The sequence below is a fragment of the Melopsittacus undulatus genome, chromosome 6 (genome assembly GCF_012275295.1).
Source record: "Melopsittacus undulatus isolate bMelUnd1 chromosome 6, bMelUnd1.mat.Z, whole genome shotgun sequence".
NCBI lineage: Eukaryota > Metazoa > Chordata > Aves > Psittaciformes > Psittaculidae > Melopsittacus > Melopsittacus undulatus.
In genome coordinates this window covers 48,032,932-48,051,356 of record NC_047532.1, presented here as the reverse complement: position 1 = coordinate 48,051,356, position 18,425 = coordinate 48,032,932, and the positions used below count along the sequence as shown (strand labels likewise).

General features: G+C 42.0%; 1 protein-coding gene across 1 annotated transcript in view; it reads right to left on the bottom strand.

Annotated features, from left to right (window-relative positions):
- Window positions 1-18,425, bottom strand: part of LPP (LIM domain containing preferred translocation partner in lipoma) — a 337,577-nt gene that overhangs the window by 206,049 nt on the left and 113,103 nt on the right. The window contains exon 5 of the mRNA XM_031043045.2: window positions 1,776-1,977. Within this exon, the coding sequence (XP_030898905.2) occupies window positions 1,776-1,968 (193 nt within the window). The 5' untranslated portion in view covers window positions 1,969-1,977. The remainder of the gene's footprint in view (window positions 1-1,775; window positions 1,978-18,425) is intronic.

The following is an 18,425-nucleotide window of genomic DNA, read 5'->3' as shown; positions in this document are numbered from 1 at the left end:
ATGAGTGAAGCACTCTGGACTACATATATTCTCACTGTCCCCTTCTTGCCTGCCAGATCCCAGAAGCTTCATATTCTCAGGGTTATATATGGCTGGGCTAATGGCTTTGCACTGGCTGCTGACACCTACCAGCAGTGTGTCACCTTCTGAAAGTGGATTAGCTTAAGCTGCAGGCAGGCTGTCGCATCACTAAGCCAGTCCCTGATCAGGTCTTGGCCAACCCTTAGCTCTTCCAGTCCTGCCAGATAACGATGTGGTCTCCAAAAGCCCAGCATCAGACAAGGCAAGGGATTAGCACTGAAAAAGTCTCCATATGAGCTTCTGATGTCTTATGGTTTATAAAAGACCTGGCAATGCTCTGCTGCTTGCAGCACCAGGTAGTCAGGGTTGCATGAGAAATATATGTGTGCTGTATCTCCCCTTCTCAGCCTGCAGTGCCTGCTCTGCTCTTAAGGAAAGCCTCCTTCCTCAAATGCCACGAAACTAAGAATGTTTTAGATGGTGATAATGTTCCTAAGTCACATATAATCATATCTACAATCATCAAAGCAGAGACAACTAAGGCATACTGACATCTTTCACCAAAAAAAAAAGTGGCTGATCAACAACGTTTTTCGTAGGATAACAAACCAACCCTAATGTCATTTTCCATTATTATTTTAAATTTTAAGAGAATTATAAGAATAAGAAATTCCAATTAACTTGACAGTGACATTTTCACTGCACTTCAAAAATGGATTTTTTACTGTTTTAATTCCAAATGTCTTCCTCTTACTCGCTAAGTTTGTTACTGAAGGCAACAGAACAGGTGCATACGACTTCGCTTTTCCCTCCAACACATTTTCTTTTTTCGTTCTGAATTCTCCAAAGTTAGAGCTGCAGAGGAAAGAACTCGTCAGACTTTTCCAACTTTCCTACAAAATGTCCTTAACTTTAGAAAATTGCTCAAGAGTGAGTTTTAATATGCTCCTTTGTTGTTCTTTCTCCTTTCCATAACTCCGTAATCTTCCTGAAAACGCATATGCTTTAAAAGGGAAAAAACCCAACAAAACAAACAAACAAAAAACCAGATTATATTTATCTTACTGCACTCTACACTAAAAAGGGAAAAGTGGTGATGGAAAAAGTAGAGCATCCAAAACCAAAAATCAAAAGGTTTACCTATTTTCTTGAATACAACCAAGATTTCATTTGTGGAGGAAGACGGAGAGCAAGAAGGAGAAAAGTTTTCCAATGATTTCTAACCACAGTAAATCACCAAGAAAAGGTAAGTCACCACTCTGCTAAGACAGATACTACTCTCCTAAAATCCTTGGCTTTCACTGTTTTGCTGCAAGAAGGTCCCACCATACACTCTTCACATTCAGCTATGGGCATTCAACTGTCAGGTTTCCACCTGCAAACCCCAGAGGCACTCCCAGCTGTGCTCCCTCCCTCCATGTGTCCACAAGCCAGGAACCTAACTCCCACACTTATTGCTTGATTATGTGAAGAGAGGAGGACTCCTATAGCAGGTTGAGGAAAGCTGAGACACGGTGGTTGTTCTCTTGATATAACCACTCCAAAGGCTTTTGCGATGGCTATGTAAACGTCCTCAGAATTATTCCATATTCAGGAGTGTTCCACAGTAGAGGGAAAAGGTACAAAAAAACCCAATCCGAATGAAACCAGCAGGCTTCCACAAACAGATCAACAAAGAATATGTCATGAACAACCTGTGTTAGCAGTCAGAATCAAACCGTTGTAGTTCCTTCCTAAAAATAATAAATACATACCCTCACCTCCTGGTTGCTTGTATGGATTGTACTTTGGCTTGGGGGCAACGACAGGCGCAAACTTCTTTGGTGTCTGCTGGGTAGACACCGAGATACTGGGAGTCCCAAAGGTGTGTGTAGTCTCCATCCTTGCAGTAACGTGACCAACAGGCTCGTTGGTACTCTTGGGTGGCAGCCAGGACGGGTGGGCCATGGTTCAGATCTGAGAGGAGAGATGATAAAAGTCACAAATATATTAGAAATTTAGGATGGGGAAATACTGTTGCAAACCTACTACTTTGCAGGTTTATAAAATCAGATCTACAAAACCCTTTAACATATTTAACTTGCACATACTTATCTTTAAACATATTGGTCCTAATGTATAGAAATTAAAATATAAACTTGTATTTTTTTCCCCAGTAGGTCAGAATTCCTGATCAGGTTATTGGTGATACCTGCAAAAAGCACTGCTATTTTCATCTTCAAACCAAAATGGATACAGGCTGATACCCTGGAGAATCCCATCAACCCTACCACCCATTCAGTACAGTAGTGATACATTTGCCTTTCACTGTTCAGCTTTTGTGAGTACATTAATATACAATAGTGCAGATGCTCTGGGGACAAGTGTAGCCACAGATAGGTGGACACACTTCCAAAATACACCTTTAGCACTTTTTCACATGTAATTTAGAATGAAAATCACATCCATTTTCATTCAAACTTTTACGAAAAAGGTTTTCAAAAGCAGCTAATCATTCTTGATGCCTCCATTTCTGAATGCCCAGCTTAAGATATTTTAAAAGCATGTCAATTCTGAAAAAATGCCAGAATTCCACAACTGCTGACAACCAGGCTCCTTTTAGACATCTCAACTTGTGTAACAGAAAACAGAGGCAGCCCAAATCATTACTTATTTATGAAAATCTTGGCTTTGGTCTCTTAAAAGCCTACATCACTTTTGAGAACTGGACTCAGATGCTACTAAAAATGTAACTCATAAAAAAACAAAGCACCCTGTTCATTGCAATGAACAAGTGCTTTTCTCTGCACACAAACCACACTTGCTGGGTAGCAGCGATGATGGTCCTATAGTACTATCAAGATGGCCTTACAGAGCTGGATTTGAGATGTGATGAAGAAATGAAGAGCCCACATAGACAAAAGCCAATGCTAATTATGAAGCTTTTGAGCCTTCTGTCCCAGAACGGTTTGTGTTGGAAGGGACCTTAAAGCTTATCTAGTTCCAAACCCCTGCCACAGGCAGGCACAGCTTCTACTAGACCAGGTTGCTCAAAGCCCCATCCAGCCTTGAACACTGCCAGGAATGAGGCAGCTACAACTGCTCTGGATAACCTGTTCCAGTGTCTCACCACCCTCATAGTGAGGAACTTCTTCCTAATATCTGATCTAAATCTCCCCTCTTTGAGCTTAAAGCCATTGCCCCTTGTCCTGTCACTTTTGCCCATGCTCTGCTTTGGTGTTAGAACTCCTCAAGGCCATTGAAAACAGCAGGCACCTATGACCCAATCAGGAAAGATTTGCTTTGATCATGGAAAAAGATCAGTGCAAGTGATAGAACCAGGGCATGGGAGACAGTAGCAGAGTGCCATTGCAGAAAAGCCCTTCCATCTGGGAACAATGGGACAATGCAGAGAGGCAACTGGATTTGCAAAGAGGTGGTCTGTAACTGCAGCAAGTGCAGCATGCCAGGGAAGAGATGCAAGAGAGAGCTGTAGCTCTGCTGAGCATGTCAGCTAAGGGCTGTATTAGCTGGTATGAACAATTTTCTGAACTCAGAAGAAGGGGAAGAGGACAGGGGACAGAAGGTAAGTGAAGACCACCTTGGAGTGAAATCGTTACCAAAGTCCACAATCCTACAACATTCTAACTATTCTGACACAGCTCTGTGGTCACACATGCAACCTTCTATTTGAATTGCTCCCAAAGCTCACTCCTAGTCTACCTGGGCATATTCTTGGTGCTGCACAGCTAAAACTTCCATGTACACATGCTTCTCAGAGAAACAAAAAACAAGCTCTTCAACCAGACCCCAGGATTATATGGAACATTTAGGCAAGAAGGCAGCATATCTGATAGCCTACCTACCTGATAGTCTAGACTGTCTGTCTAGAGAAAACAAAATACAAATCACACTTCATTTCCTTTTTCTCCTAAGTTGGGCTCACAGATCACCAGAAAAGCTTACAAGAGTAAGCTGTTGGGACTTAGGAGCAGAGGTATTTTGCCAACTCATCCTGACTGGCAAAACATCTGCATCTTACATGCTTTGTGGTGGAGCAAATTCAGTTGAGTCCTTTATCAAAGAAGCAAATGAAATCTCTTGGGTATAAACCAGAAAAAGTGGGTTCCTGCATTTATAACCTTGTCCTAGCTATTTGCTGTTAGCAATGCTGAGTCAGTCTTGGGGAAAGGAGCAAGGTCTCAACATGGAATGTGGAACAGTACCTCCAGCTCACAGCAATGACTGTTAACACTGATGTATATGTACGTGTGCTTATTCCAGCCCAGTAAGTTTACTCCAGGTAAAAGATTTCCTACTTGAGTTATTTCTACTTAAAGTCCCAGTGTCTGACCCAACACTAGTAGATAGACAATCTGTGGTCATCTTATACCTCCATCACTTCTTGTGTGGGAGAGGAATCAGCAAGTGCCAAACATTGGTTGTAACGCTTGTGGCTCTTTCTCACTGTGCAGTCTGACCACTCAGTGTGTACACAGCACTTTTGTGATTCCTACCACTAGAAGGTGAGACCGTTGCACTAGACAGCTCATACCAGTGGAAGCCACCATGATTGGCTTTTAATGAGGTAAATGGGGACATGGCAGGAGCACCCTGAAGATGGACAAGTATCCAGGACTGAGCTGCAATGACACGACTTTCTTCCCCTATATGCCTGACGCCTGACCTTACATTAACACTGCTGAGCATCATTCTGAAAGTAAGAAGTGAAATGCAGGTCTTCCCCACAGGGCTGGAGAGGAAACCAGCCACAACGGGTGAGGGCAAAAGGCATGCAAACCATGTTCCCACCACCTTGTGCTTCCTGTCACCCATACCAGACCTGATGGACCTAGAAAACGCTTCCACTCGAGCAGTAAGATTCACCTATACTGCTGTCTTCTCCTCCCATATCCTTCAGAAATGTAAAACACGGCAATAAAACTTAGGCAGCTATCTAGGTTTTAAGAGCAGAAAGCAGTAAGGGCACTGAGCCTTAAGAGCTAAATATGACAACTCTGCACTCTGCAGAGTTATTACATTCAAAGATGACTATACCTTACCCATTGCTAAAAGCATCCTGAAGCTTTATTCTGAAATGTTTTTTAGCACCTGGCTTGACAACTCATATGAAAGAGAATCCTGCTGTATGAAACACCATCAGATGCCGGACATCACCGCCATACTAATTCAAAGCAAAAAAAACTCCTGGTATGGACCAGATTACCATCATTCCTGTTCTGGAAGCTCCCTAGCTGTTGCTTAACCTCCCAAGCAACATGCCTTGGTCCCAGTGAGCTCCCATGGTCTGTCAGGTTTATGGCAGGGATGGGCTGAGTGACGCACAAACCAAGAATATCTGCTTCAGTAGCCATATTGCCCAATGCTGACGACAGCAGAAGATGATGTGAATCTTAAGGAACAAGTTTAAAAAACAGACTTGTCTTATGGATAGTTTGGGAGCATGAAGACCACACTGCCATAACTCAATTGCTTAATTGCTCACTATAAGCTGGCACATAGGTCCCTCTCAGCTACCCTCTAATGCATTTGTTTTCACGGTGTTAGTATTTTCTAATTGTTTCCCCATTAGCCTTTTCTCTTCCTCTTTCTCCTCCTCTCATTTTCTGTTATGCATTTGCTGCCACTCATTTTTGCTATCTGTGCCTTGACAAAGTTTTCAGCAAGTTCCCTTTTCCTCATATGTTCCAGCCCTAGCTCTCTAGCCTCAATTAAATTTAACCTAACTACTTTGTGAGATCATTAAAAAAAATAAATAAAATAAATCTCTTTTTAACAGCTGAAGCTAAACTTCTGGGTTTGCTGTTATTTCCTTCTCTCTTTCTTCTCCACCCCCATTTTTTTAACCTGGCAAAAGGCTAAGAGCAAGGCAAAATACAAAGGGCAGTGGCTTGTAGATGGGCACAGTTCCCCACTCTCTGCAAACCTGTCTATGGTGGAGCACCCTGGCTAATTCAGACAAAGCCATTTGTGCTCCCTCACCACTCTTTGCAATATTGCCTCATTTTCAAATCAGAAGCTTCTTTGGAGAAAAACAGATGAACATTTTGTGATGCGAACAAGTAATCAAAACAGCACAGGGAAATTTGGGCTTATAACCAATCCTCTTACTCTAAAATTACTCTTACATATGTCACCACCTCCGCATCATTGTGGTTCCTACATTTGGATGAGAACCTTCAATAGGGAAAGGCTGTCCTTTTCTGGCTAGCCAGGAAACACGATCAGCAAATGCATGTTTCACTTTTGTCTTTGAGGTGTTTCCTTCCAAAAAACCCTTATTTCTGCTGGTTATACAGCAAACAGTAATGTTTTCAGAAATTTCTAAGTACATGTGGGATGCGAGACTGCAGAAATCAGTGGTCACAAGAAGGATAAAGTCATTGGGAAAGTGAGAGGAGAAAACGAACAAACTGTATTGGAAGATGCAGGCTTTAGAGAACCAAGGAATGGGTAAAACACAACAAAAGGAGTATCAAGATGGATGGGCTGGGGGAACACAAGAACCGGGACTAGAAAAAAAACACTCCAGGAGCATGCACACTGGCAGGGGGCAATATGGTGAAGTGCATCTGCTCACCTTGGTTGTCAGGGATGGAACTGTTAGAATAGCTGCATTATCCACTTCTAAGGGTGACTATAGCAAGCTCCTGCTTAAAGGGTAATAGCAGATGGAGTGAAAACCATCAAACCCAATTTGATCACTTTGGTCTTCAAAAGCAATCCCCCTCCACTGAAGAACAGTGCGTTTCACCCACATTTTGCTGGAAAAGCCACTTGTCCAGCAAGAGCAGCTCATTGCTCCTTGGATGCCAAATTCAAAGGGCCTGATCCCTCTGCTGCTCAACCCAATGGCTAGACCCCAGAGCTCTCACTGAGAAGTTAAACTGTAGGTCAAATCTACAGTGGCTCCCACATTTCTGCTCCAAGCAAATAATTCATCAGGCACGCTTTGCATTCAGTGAGCCCCTTCCTAGCAAACATGAATAAATCTAGCCACCCAACATTTAACACAGTCAGGCTGGAACAACCTTTGTCATCAGAACCTGTGTCCCCATGAACCCTCCCAGAGAGATAGCAACCTCTTCCTTCTCCCTCAGTGCTGCATCTCCCTCTGTGTCTTCACTGAAGCCACCTGCATTTCTTTCTGCTACTCTTAACACAGAAATCCTCCTTGGTCACCAGTAACTCAACAGCTCCACTCCTGATCTGGCTGTTACATTTTTTCCTGTGACTCTTTACTCACTGACCATTCTGGCAATATCCCTTTTCCCAAATATACTGCCCCACCTCAAACAAAACCATCAAAAATCTTCCTTATGTCACTGCTTTGAAAGCTCTTCTCATTGACCATCTCATCTAGCCCTTCTGCACTGTCTAAGACACGGAAATTACCCAACTATTATACCACAAAGCTTACATTGAGCTAAAGAATATTTGTTATGAAGTACATGTAGCCTCAACTGAAAGAATGCAAGTATTGGAGGATCCACCACAGCACTACGTAAATTGTTTGAGCAAGCAATTAAGCACCATAATTACAGCTTCTCCTTTGTGTCTAGCTTTAAATTATCTAGCTCTCCTTCCAACCACTGGATTCTGTTTTGCTCTGTCATCTGCATTATAGACCTGCCGCTCTTTCTTACGCAGATCTTTTCAGAACAAAGCCAGGTCATTGGTTAAATTAAATTAAAACATTTACATTAAGTATCAATTAAACTCCCTGTGAAGAGCAGAGTTCTCTCAATTCATTCATATATATTTACTCTGAACTCTATCCAATTTTTCAGCTACTTTTTATGAAATGGTGGATGCTAAGCTAGCATAAGATCATTTTTTTCAAGAACAGTAACTTAAAATGGAAGGGGTAAAATGATGAATAATATCAAAGCCAAAAAAACAGACTGAAATCAGCTGTGGCTGCCCAAGGTTCTGTTATCCTTCCTTCCTTGGAAGCATTAGTCATCACCTACTTTTGGAGGCAGAGGATAAGACCAGACTAACCATGATAAATAACATTAAGAGCAAAGTCTGAAATCCCAATGCATAAATAAGGAAAACAATGTGCTCTGGTTCTATCATTAGGACAATCTTAATGCTGCAAGTTCAGAAAATTCTAACCATGAAAGAATACACCTCAGCAGAGGAACTGGAATCCACGCATCCCAAGATGAGACCGCATTATCTAAAACTGTCAGACCAGGAATATCAATAGAAGATAACAACAGGTGATAATAAAAGCTTGACATGGGTTTTTTTGTTGCCTTTTTTTTTCTTCCTTTTCCTTTTTTTTTTTTTTTGTGTTATAGTGATTGTTTGGTTTTGCTTTTAATTACCTTTGAGAAGCAAAGGTAAAACAAGGAGGGTTCCAAGCCAATTTAGCCTCACATCAGATAAGCAATGGAAGAGTAGAGTACCAATCTGTCTACTCTTGAAATTGTTAGTACATTCATCTCTGAGACAGGCTGGCTCTTCTGTGATTAGACTGTACCCAAATAAATCTTCATTTCATTTTCATATTTATAACATGGAGCAAATACTCCTTGGATGTTGATGGACTTTGCCAAGACAGAAGAATTTGTCCCTGAGTTAATTAAGCTAACGCTTCACAGAGGGTAGCAACAGTGTTTAACAAAAAACGAGTAACAACAGTCTGTGCTTCCAGACAGTCTGCTCTGTCTTCCATCCCACTCCTTCCTAAATCCACTGGCTTGATGTCGGTCCATGATGTTGTGTCTTAGTACCACCCATGCACAGTTAACCATCACTGCTATGGCCAAGTGACTGACCAGATACAGCAAATCAGGACCTTGTTTGCTCAAAGTAATGCAACTGGAAGCCCTTTTGTGGCTTCTCTCTGATGCTATTCAGGAACATGATCAAGATGCCCCCTTCCTGGATAACACAGGTGTGCCTCTAAAGTCTTACATGAGCTATATGTAGAAAGGCAGACTGCATGCTCCCCACTCTCCCTTCTCTTCCATCCATGTAGAAAACTCAAAAGAGAAAACTTTTGACATTACTTCACCTTCCAACCGTGTTTTAAAAATCAGCTCTAGCACTGAACCAAGAGGACACCCTTCACGATGCAAAATCATGCCACACATTGCCCCTTTCAGCTAGAGGTGCAATACACAAAAGACTGGATGTTTGTACTCTAAGCTTATTGTTTTTTTCTTTTTTTGCTTGAAATTCCCAAATGCACAAACCCAAATGCCCTGCTAAAATGCAGTTCTTTGCATCAACTCTACTCCACTAATAAGCCAAAAGCAGTAACTGAGGCTGACCAGAGAGATCTGCTTTTTACAAACTCCCAAAGCTGCTTGTTTCTCTTGGCACTGTTCCCCTTTGAAAGTTAAATTAATTTATTTCTCCATTTATGGCTGATGATCTTTAGTCATGAAGTTTTCCTGCTTCTTGTGGCCTCCAAAAGAGGATGTAATGTCAAAATTCTGGTCTCATTAGAGGTCTTCAACCAAACTTAAGAAGTGCCATAGGTACTTACAAACTTAGCCCAAGCTCTCCTGGGATGTCTTTCCCATATGGTAGTACTTATCCTCATCAGTTTTACATCATATGTGAAATTATGTGATTTGGGTAATTGGGATTCCTTTTGAACTCCCTTAATCATTGCTGATCTGCACAACATCTCACCAAATTTAAGTCCTGTAATATTAACCAGTCCAAAGAAGCTTCTCCCACAGACCCTCCCAGCAGCAAATTGATTCTGGCTCTTCATGCTCTTCAAACCTCACATCAGCAACCAGGAGAACCAAAAAGCTGCAGGGACAATTCTAAGCATGGGAATCCTGTGTGTGGGGCTGTGTGATCATCATCACCAGAGCAGAGGAGAGCTAGCAAGGGTCAACTGAGCTACCACATGACCCCAAGACATGATGAAGAACAGAACATGCTGTCACCCTCTGGTGACTGCTTTCATGAACATACGCAAAATTGTTGCACATGGTCTCCAACTCCTTTTGGCATATCTTGCCCTCAGACCAGGTTTCTTGCACCCATTTTATGCCTTTTATGGACATTTCTTGATGCTTTGCTTTAGTCTTTCACAGCAGATATCAGCTGGAACAAGTTTAACTCTCCCTCTCCCCTAAGGTTCCTTCCAATTGACTGGATAAGGCAGAGTTTTGTATCTTCAGCTCAATTGCCTCAAAATAAAATAAATAAAATCAAAGTCATTTCTTCAGTTTAACAGGGCCAAAAGCATTCACCAGTTTCCTGCTGTGGGACACCACTAGTGTAATCACAGGAACTAAAGGAGAAAGAAACCTAGTTAGAATATTGCTTGTGCTGAATTATTACTCAAAGCATATAATCTAGTATCATCCCTCTCTGACTTTAACAGTTTCAAATTTCATGGGATCCTCCAGAAGACCTGATTTAAATTCAAAGTTTGCCCTGCAAATGTGGCTGGCCCAGATGACCTCCAGACATCCCTTCCAAAAATCAATTATTTCATGACTCTTAAACCCAGACTTCCAGCTGTGACTTTATCTTCACTCAAAAAGGGTTGCAGCAATACAGCTATATCCTACTTAAGATATGCCAGCACCTACTGGCAATGCGACATTATATTCCTTATTCTCTAGTTGCAATGCTTCTCAAATGAACACAGCATGCTCCCATTCTTTTAACTAAATAACCAATAATTGGAAAATAATCCCCTCCCCACCCCTGGCATGGCTGCACCCACACTTCATTATTTTGCTAGCAGATCCACAGCAGTTTGGGATGGGACTTTTTTTTTATGTACTGCTTGAGTACAGTATTACTCAGACACAACAGTCTGAGACAAAACAGACACAAAAGTCCATAGTGGAGATTCTAACAACATGATCATAAAAAATCATCTTCTCTCTGCTACAAAGATGCTCCACAGGTTAATGTCACCATGAGTACTGTTTACCACATACCAACCCCATATCACATTCATTCTTATACCAAAACTCTGCTGCTGGGACAATGTTGGTATCAACCAAAAAATTACCTCTTCTTAAGTTTCATTCTTAGCTCATTTCTCTTGCATCAGGCTTTGACAGTGTAAAGGCAGAAGGGCAAACTAAACATAAAACTTCTTTTCTCTCCCAGTATAATTGCATTACTAGTTTTGGGTAGATGCAGGCTACTTGAGTTTGACTGCTGCTGCATAAAAGCTGGCAAACAAAATCTTCCTTTTACAGCCATGTCACATCCTGGTGTTGGATCACAAATGAGGCTTTAAAATCCCAGTAAATTGAACTTGACTGGCCCATGTGCGTTGAAATAAAGACATAATACTGGCTTCCTGGAGATCAATGGGTCTATCTAATCTAGTAAAACTCTAATGACAACATTACAATTTTACCAGAGAGCAGCCCAATTCTTGACTTCTGTGATATGAGACAATCCTCAGCCACTCCAAGTATGATCATATGGGATAGAACATTAATCCAAGGCTTCAACTACTTGTGGTTACAACAAACTCCAGGGCAATTGCAATAGAGGAGGTAGACCTGGTGGCCAGCCCAAAATGCTTACTAAAAAAACAGCAAAATCTGTGGTTGAACCTTGAGAGCTGAGCCAGGAGATAGCTCTGAGACAGACAAAGCTCTTCAAATTCTTAAAGCTTCTCCTGATAACTTGACATACAAGTTTTTGAGGGTGATGCTCACCACAAAGAAAAGTTTGAGATGGATGTTTCAGAATTTTGTGTATAAAATGAGAGAAGAAATATAATAAGGACAGCAAAAGAACAGGCAGAATGATACAGAAAGCTTATTTTAGGATTCTCAGACCTAAAGCTCCATTACACAAACACTGTTTTCCTGCACACAATTTATTTTCAAGGTTCCTCTGCCAAAAAAAAAAAAGCTGCCTTTATTCTTTTGTGCCTATATTCATTGTCTTGCCTGTGCCACAGCTCAGTACTTGGCTTCCTACTTCAGTAAGGCACTGCCAAGCAACATAGAGCTTACCCATCAAATAAAATTATTACGGGACTGGACTTCTCAGTTGCTGGAGACATACTGGAATCAGGCTGATCAAGAGAGTCCCACATACGACAAGGGAAATCAAGACAGGGGATTAGAAAAGTACAGACGTTAAAGCAAGAACAGGCTGTTTGGATGCTGATGCTGGCTGTAAACAAGAAGGAACCATGCAGAACTAACATTCAGCTCAGCAGTTAGATATCAACAAGACCCTAGTGAGACCAAATGGGACCATGGCAGCATATTGACACATGGATAATTGTATTAGTTTTGCAGAGTGCTGTGTGTATATGCTTCAGCCTGGAAAGAAACAGCAGGGACCTAAGCTCAGTGGGAAACTGATACAGAGTGAACAAGGAAACAGAGCAGAGCTTGAGGTCCTGCCCAGGGAGGCTAGCATGGGTGTAGGTGGGTTTATTTACAATGGGTTCCCTACAATCCTCTTCTAAAATAGCTGTGGTTGCAGGAAGAGTCAGCTGCCGTCACCCCTGGAAGAAAACATATCTGCTACTGGCAGTCAGAACCCCAAGCTATCAAGAGGGTTTCTGTGAATAGAAAAGCAAGCTGCAGCCCAGAATACAGGCACAGCATGGGCCCCACTCAAGAACACAAGCGTGGTCTTGTGACACCTCTAGGGGCTGGCAGTACGAACCAGACTTTGAAACTGTAATAACTAAAAAGCAAGCAATTAAATCAATTAATGGGAAGGAACTGTGTCCAGGATCAAAATTGTTAATCCCTGATTCTTTTCCTCCAACCTGATCTACTTAACTTTTTCTCCCCCTCAGATCCAAAGCCATCCTAGAAATCAGTCTCAAGTATGACAAATCCCTAGATGATTTCTTCTCCTTCCTGAACACTGCACCAATCTGTGCCTTTTGTGGCAGCTCAGCCCATGGTACCTTGCAACTAAGCAGGGGAAACAGCCTTTTCCCTATGATAAAACCTATATCCTAACACACAGAAGAGTGATATTGCTGCCGGATGGATGGGAACTGATGCTGCAGAGAGATTGCTAATGGAAGCAAGATATTTGAGTGTATTAAAACTGTACAAAAGGAAGTACACAGACCCGTACCTATAAGCAGTCAGGAAAAAAAGACCACATTTCTGAGTTTCAGAACAACAGGTGATTTGACATCATCAAGACATGAGCACCCCATGTCTTCTTGTTTCCCTTTTGCAAAACAAAGCAAACATAAATCTTTAGAGTGCTTCCTCCTTAAAGAAGCTGAAAGCCTTCAATACTGCCAAGAAAGAGAAGAGGATCTCTGTAGATTACCAAGCCCTGATTTTAGCAGGAGACTGGACTATCATCAGCACTCGATAAGGCTTGCTGTGCTTTTGTCCTTGAAAACATCCAAAATGGAGAACTCCCTGCTATCTGGTGACTTGTTCAAGTGCTGCACTATTTCCCAATGAAAACATTTTTCCAGCACTCCAGCTGAACCTCCCAAACCACTATGTATGTCCATGGCATTTTATTTTGCTACCTGGACTGACACATTTGGCTCTGTCATCAACTACCCCTGGCAGTAGCCACAGGCTGCCACTTTATGACTCCTTTGTCTCCTCTCCATTAGACACAAGAAGCAAGGCTCCTTCAGCCTCTTCTTGTAGGCCATGTGCTCTAATGTTCTTGACTGCTCACCTTCTGGACCCTCTCCAGCTCTTCCACATCCTACTTCAACTGGAGAACTCAGGATTGAATAACAGCCCCTCCAGCACAAAGTAAATATGAAAAATAACTAATCTCAGTCTACTGTCCAGGCATCTCCTGAAGCAATCCCATATGTAGCTTGCTTTGTTGGCAATGATAGCACACATTGGATTCATATGTGACCTGGTGTTTACTGCCTACTCCAGGTCCTTTCCTCAAGCAATAAAGAAGAATAGAAGACATATTTTGAGATGGTGTCTAAGCTGGGAATGCTCCAGAATGTCCATGGCCACATGGCCACAAGAAGACAACTTATAGCTCATTGAGAAGGCAACTGTTAGAAGAAGGGTGTTCTGGAAGCATAGAGAAATGGGTGAAGAAGAGTATTAAGAGCAAAGGCAAGCACGACATGACACTCTGGAGCACATCAACATAAAGCTCTGTTTTAGTAACGATTGGGCATTAGTTCTGCTCCAAATAGAAATGTGTGTCTGAAGACAAGTGCTTGAGATTTGATTTTCAATTCTTCTTTGAAACTCAGAAAACCACCAAGCACCAGCTCGGAAACTGTTGTGCTTCCCTTCTATCAGTGTGCATTCATTCAGGAACAGTGGTACACAAAGCTCTGAGAGAAAATTCCTCAGCTGGTACAAACCACAATGCCAGCAATGAAATTAACCCAGCCAGGCATCCACACAGGTCTTGCAATTTTGCTCATTACATTTAAAAGCTAACTCCAATTGCTCCACCACTATCACACTGGTGTCTTCTGTTTTTGACTACCCAAGTTAATCCTTTATTCCCCTTCCCAGAAATCAGGATGAAGTTTTGTTGTGACAAAAGTTTCCATACTAGACTGGCCACATCAGTTCCCTAGATGTGAAATGGCTCAAATCTGACAGTATCCAGGAAGACATTACATTTGCTCGCCTGTCTTCACTGCAACTTCTCAAAAGCATATGTGGGGAGGTGGAAGAGTGGAAACAAATCATCAGCAGAGGGAATTTTTGGAGTGAAGGAAGAACCAAATTCTTAATATATCTAGCGACAGTGACGCTGATACATTTTAGCCACTGCTGGCAAACGCTTGCATTCTGCTTTTGAACTACACTAGGGCAGGTGGGCCACAGAGCTTGTAACTGCACATGCAGCTCTGTTTATCAAATGCCCTCTAATAGTTGCTACCACTATTTCAGAAGTCTAAGGCAAAGCATGTCCCCACACACAACTAAGCCTAGGCATTTCAGCATGCCTTTGCTGTGCAATGCACATATTTTTCTTTCAAAGTAATACAGCTGCCAACACCGTAATCATTCCATGGGGGCCTTCAGCCCCCCAGCCCCTTAAGTGCTTCATTACCTCCAGTGCACTCCTGCAGAGCTCACATCCCAGGTAAGCTGTGTGAGCACAGCTCTCTGTCAGCTAAAGAAGGCAGACTGAATTGCAGGAGATCAAAACCTGTGCAAATCAGGTCTAACAGTCTATCTACCATAACTCTTCGTTCCCACAACTTTGGCCTCATTTATTGCAAAATAACTAGGACAAAAGGCAAGACAGCAACAAGAAACCACCTTTGAGACTGAAATTATTGCATGTTTCTTTTCATGAGATCCTGGGGGAAAGAAGATGCTTGCTCCTCTGCATGGACTCTCTAAGGGGCTACGGAGACCAGACAAATAACATTAACTAAGCACCTGAGTTGTGTGTACATCCCCAAAGCTTTCTTGTTTTTAAGTTAGAAACTGCTGCCTTAAGTCATGAAAATACTATGTTTTGAAATTGTGTTATGTTCTTGGCACAGAAAGAAAAATAAATTGCAAATACAATCAGTACAGAAACTTGAGCTACCCTTTGTTTCTGCAGGACTTAAAAGACTAAGGGGAAAACCTAAGCAACAAATTAAACTGATCCATGGAAAAATGGATTCTGTTAGGACTAGTATGCAAATACCTGTTTTGAAACTAGCTTGCACACATGAAGGCATAACCTACCCTTTGAAGTTTCTAGGTTGCTCTCATCAAGTTCCTTGAGATGACACTGCTGGAGATGTCATCCTGAAAATCAATTCCAAGGCAAGTCCCTTTTTAATGCAAGCTACATCAGGGCCATTTTTTGTGAAGCAACATCACAAGCGAACAGCTTCACCTGCCCGTTTCATGCCAGCTCTGCCCTCCCTGCTATGTAACCCCCTCTACAATCCATTGCCTTTCCAACTGAAGCTATGATCTAATGGCTTATAATGATGCAGAAAGGCTATTTAATCATGCAAGGAATACAAACATATACACATATGTATGCATACACATGTGCACATCCCTGCTTTTTTGATTCTACATAATTTGCTCAGGAAACTGGTAGAGGGAAAGAATAAGGAGAGGAACCAACAGCTGCTCACATGAATCAACACTTCCAGGCTCTCTCTTTTGCAGCTCATCTCACTCATACTTGTGGTTTCAACATGTGATTCATATTAGGCCCCTCTGCCCACCATTTGATGGTTTTGCTAAACAGATGTGAATTTATTTAGTTACAGAGCCTGCTCTTTACACTGCCTCTTTGTAGAACAGATGGGTTTTTCTTGTTTTCCTGCTCAGCAATATTCAGATAACAATTGTACTCAGCACACAGGTTTGCCTGACAATTTCATATGAAAAAGAACAACACACAAATGTAGACACGATCTCACAGGAGCTCTTCAGCAGCTAGGACACACCATGAGAAGAGAGATTGTATGGATGGAGAATGCCCAACTGCAACATCAGCAGAACTGAAAGAAGCTCAAGACCTCTAGGATTTCTGAGGCCAGACCCATAACTTCAGGCAAATGAGCGATGCATGCTGCACCTAGCAGGATACAGAAGATACAACTTCACCAACTGCCCATCACAAAGCACGCTTCCTCACACAAGAACTGTGGAAGAGCGAGCAGAAGGGCAAGCTCCTGCAACATTCATGGGGACATAAAACCATGTGCATCTCCGGGGACTCCTCAGCATGGTGAAATAGCCTGGAAAAGCTATTTGCTCCCTGTGTGGGCATTCTTCTTTCTGCACTGAGAGTGCCTTTGGCAATGGATGAAGCAGAACTGCACAAAGGCCCTCTCAGAGCAGAATAAGACTGCCCACATGAGAAGTATGCTCTGAACGACTATTGCACTTTAAATTCACACCCTGACTTTGTTTCACAATACTCTCCCTGTGCAGAAAGGCCCTAGGCTTCAGATTCAATTTCTATCTGCATTATCAATAGCTGAGCACTGCTCTCATCTGAGGGTAGTATATGGCCTATATAAGAGGCCAAAGTACAATCTGTGAGAAGGGTGAGCTTCACACTTACTTTGCATTATCCTGTATATGGAGGTACCTCTCTATTGCTTTTATAACTGAACACTGATGACTTCATCCCAGCAAATGGCCCTGATATGTGGGTAAATTATCTCTGCTTTACCACAGAAACTATGTACAGGATATGTGTACATGGTGCATATGAATGTCATGCCCACTCCTGTGCAAGGATCTAATCCCTTTTGAAAAACTGCAGCTCCTCAGTCACAGCTTTGCCCTCTATGCACTGCCTACCTGTTATAAAAATGAACTCAGTTTTTAGGATAATCTACTTAGGACTTTCATTAACTGACCAGGAAAAGAAAAGTTACATATGTACGCAAACACTTCCAATGTGGTTAAATTAAAATTTGGTTATCTGGAGAATGAGACTCCAAGTTTCAGAAGCAAAAGTAGAATTCTCTGCTTAAAAGGCACACCAGGACACAGCCATTAACTCCCCTCCCTTGGGACCCTAAAGGTGAAATGCTAAAAAATATGTGTGGCTTTCTTTTGGGCATGTGTGCATACAATTAAGTAATATTAAAAAGCCAGTAGGCATTAGGCAGGTTTTTTTTTTTTACTACCTAATAGAATAAAAGAGAATAAGTGGGACTGAAAAGGACAGATGAGTTTTTGCAGAGTGACAGGCACTTCCAGCTACAAAGCACCTCGTGTCTTCTAAGAGTTTTTTATTTCTTTTTTTCTTGATAAGCTCTGAGCTACCACAATGTAATTTTAATTCCTATTAATGACCATGCTATCCAAATATCTGTGTATAGACCATACACCAGAACTTCACTTTTTTGTATATCTTAAGAAGCAGCAAAGCAAATCACTGTGAAAGAGAGACTTTCATAAGCATAAAGCGAATTTACGTTCCCAGTTCCCAAAGGCTGGCTGCCTAACCTTCGGTGTCAGCCTTCAACAACTTTCTCCCAGCAGCCAAACAATTTCTTTCTTTCGTTCATATAAGTAAAATGAAATTCTCTCCCACTTCATCCTACCTGCTCTGCAAACCTGGTGGGGTTGGTGCGTCTGCTGGGGCAGGACTAGACAGAATACAGGCTCAAAGAACAGGGCTCCCCTGCCATATCTTTAGGTTATGTAGGAAATCTTTCCAGGTATCACTTTCCATCTGCATCCTCCCTTTCATGTTGCCTCCACCCAGGTTCTGGGGACAACATTCAGCCCCTTCTTTACAATACTTTGAGCTCAGGGATAAAACATGCTCTGTAAGGGCTATCTCACTGCACAGTGCACAGGGCTGAAAGACATCCGAAATGCAAAGTACAGATATACGGATTTCAGTGGAGGGCTAAAAGTGAGGGGTAGTTGGAGCTGTCTCAGCTGGCAAAGGCACATGATGAATAGCAGTGAGCTGTTCAGTAGAAAATTAAGAAAACATTTTGAATGTCCTCCTAAAAAGGAGCA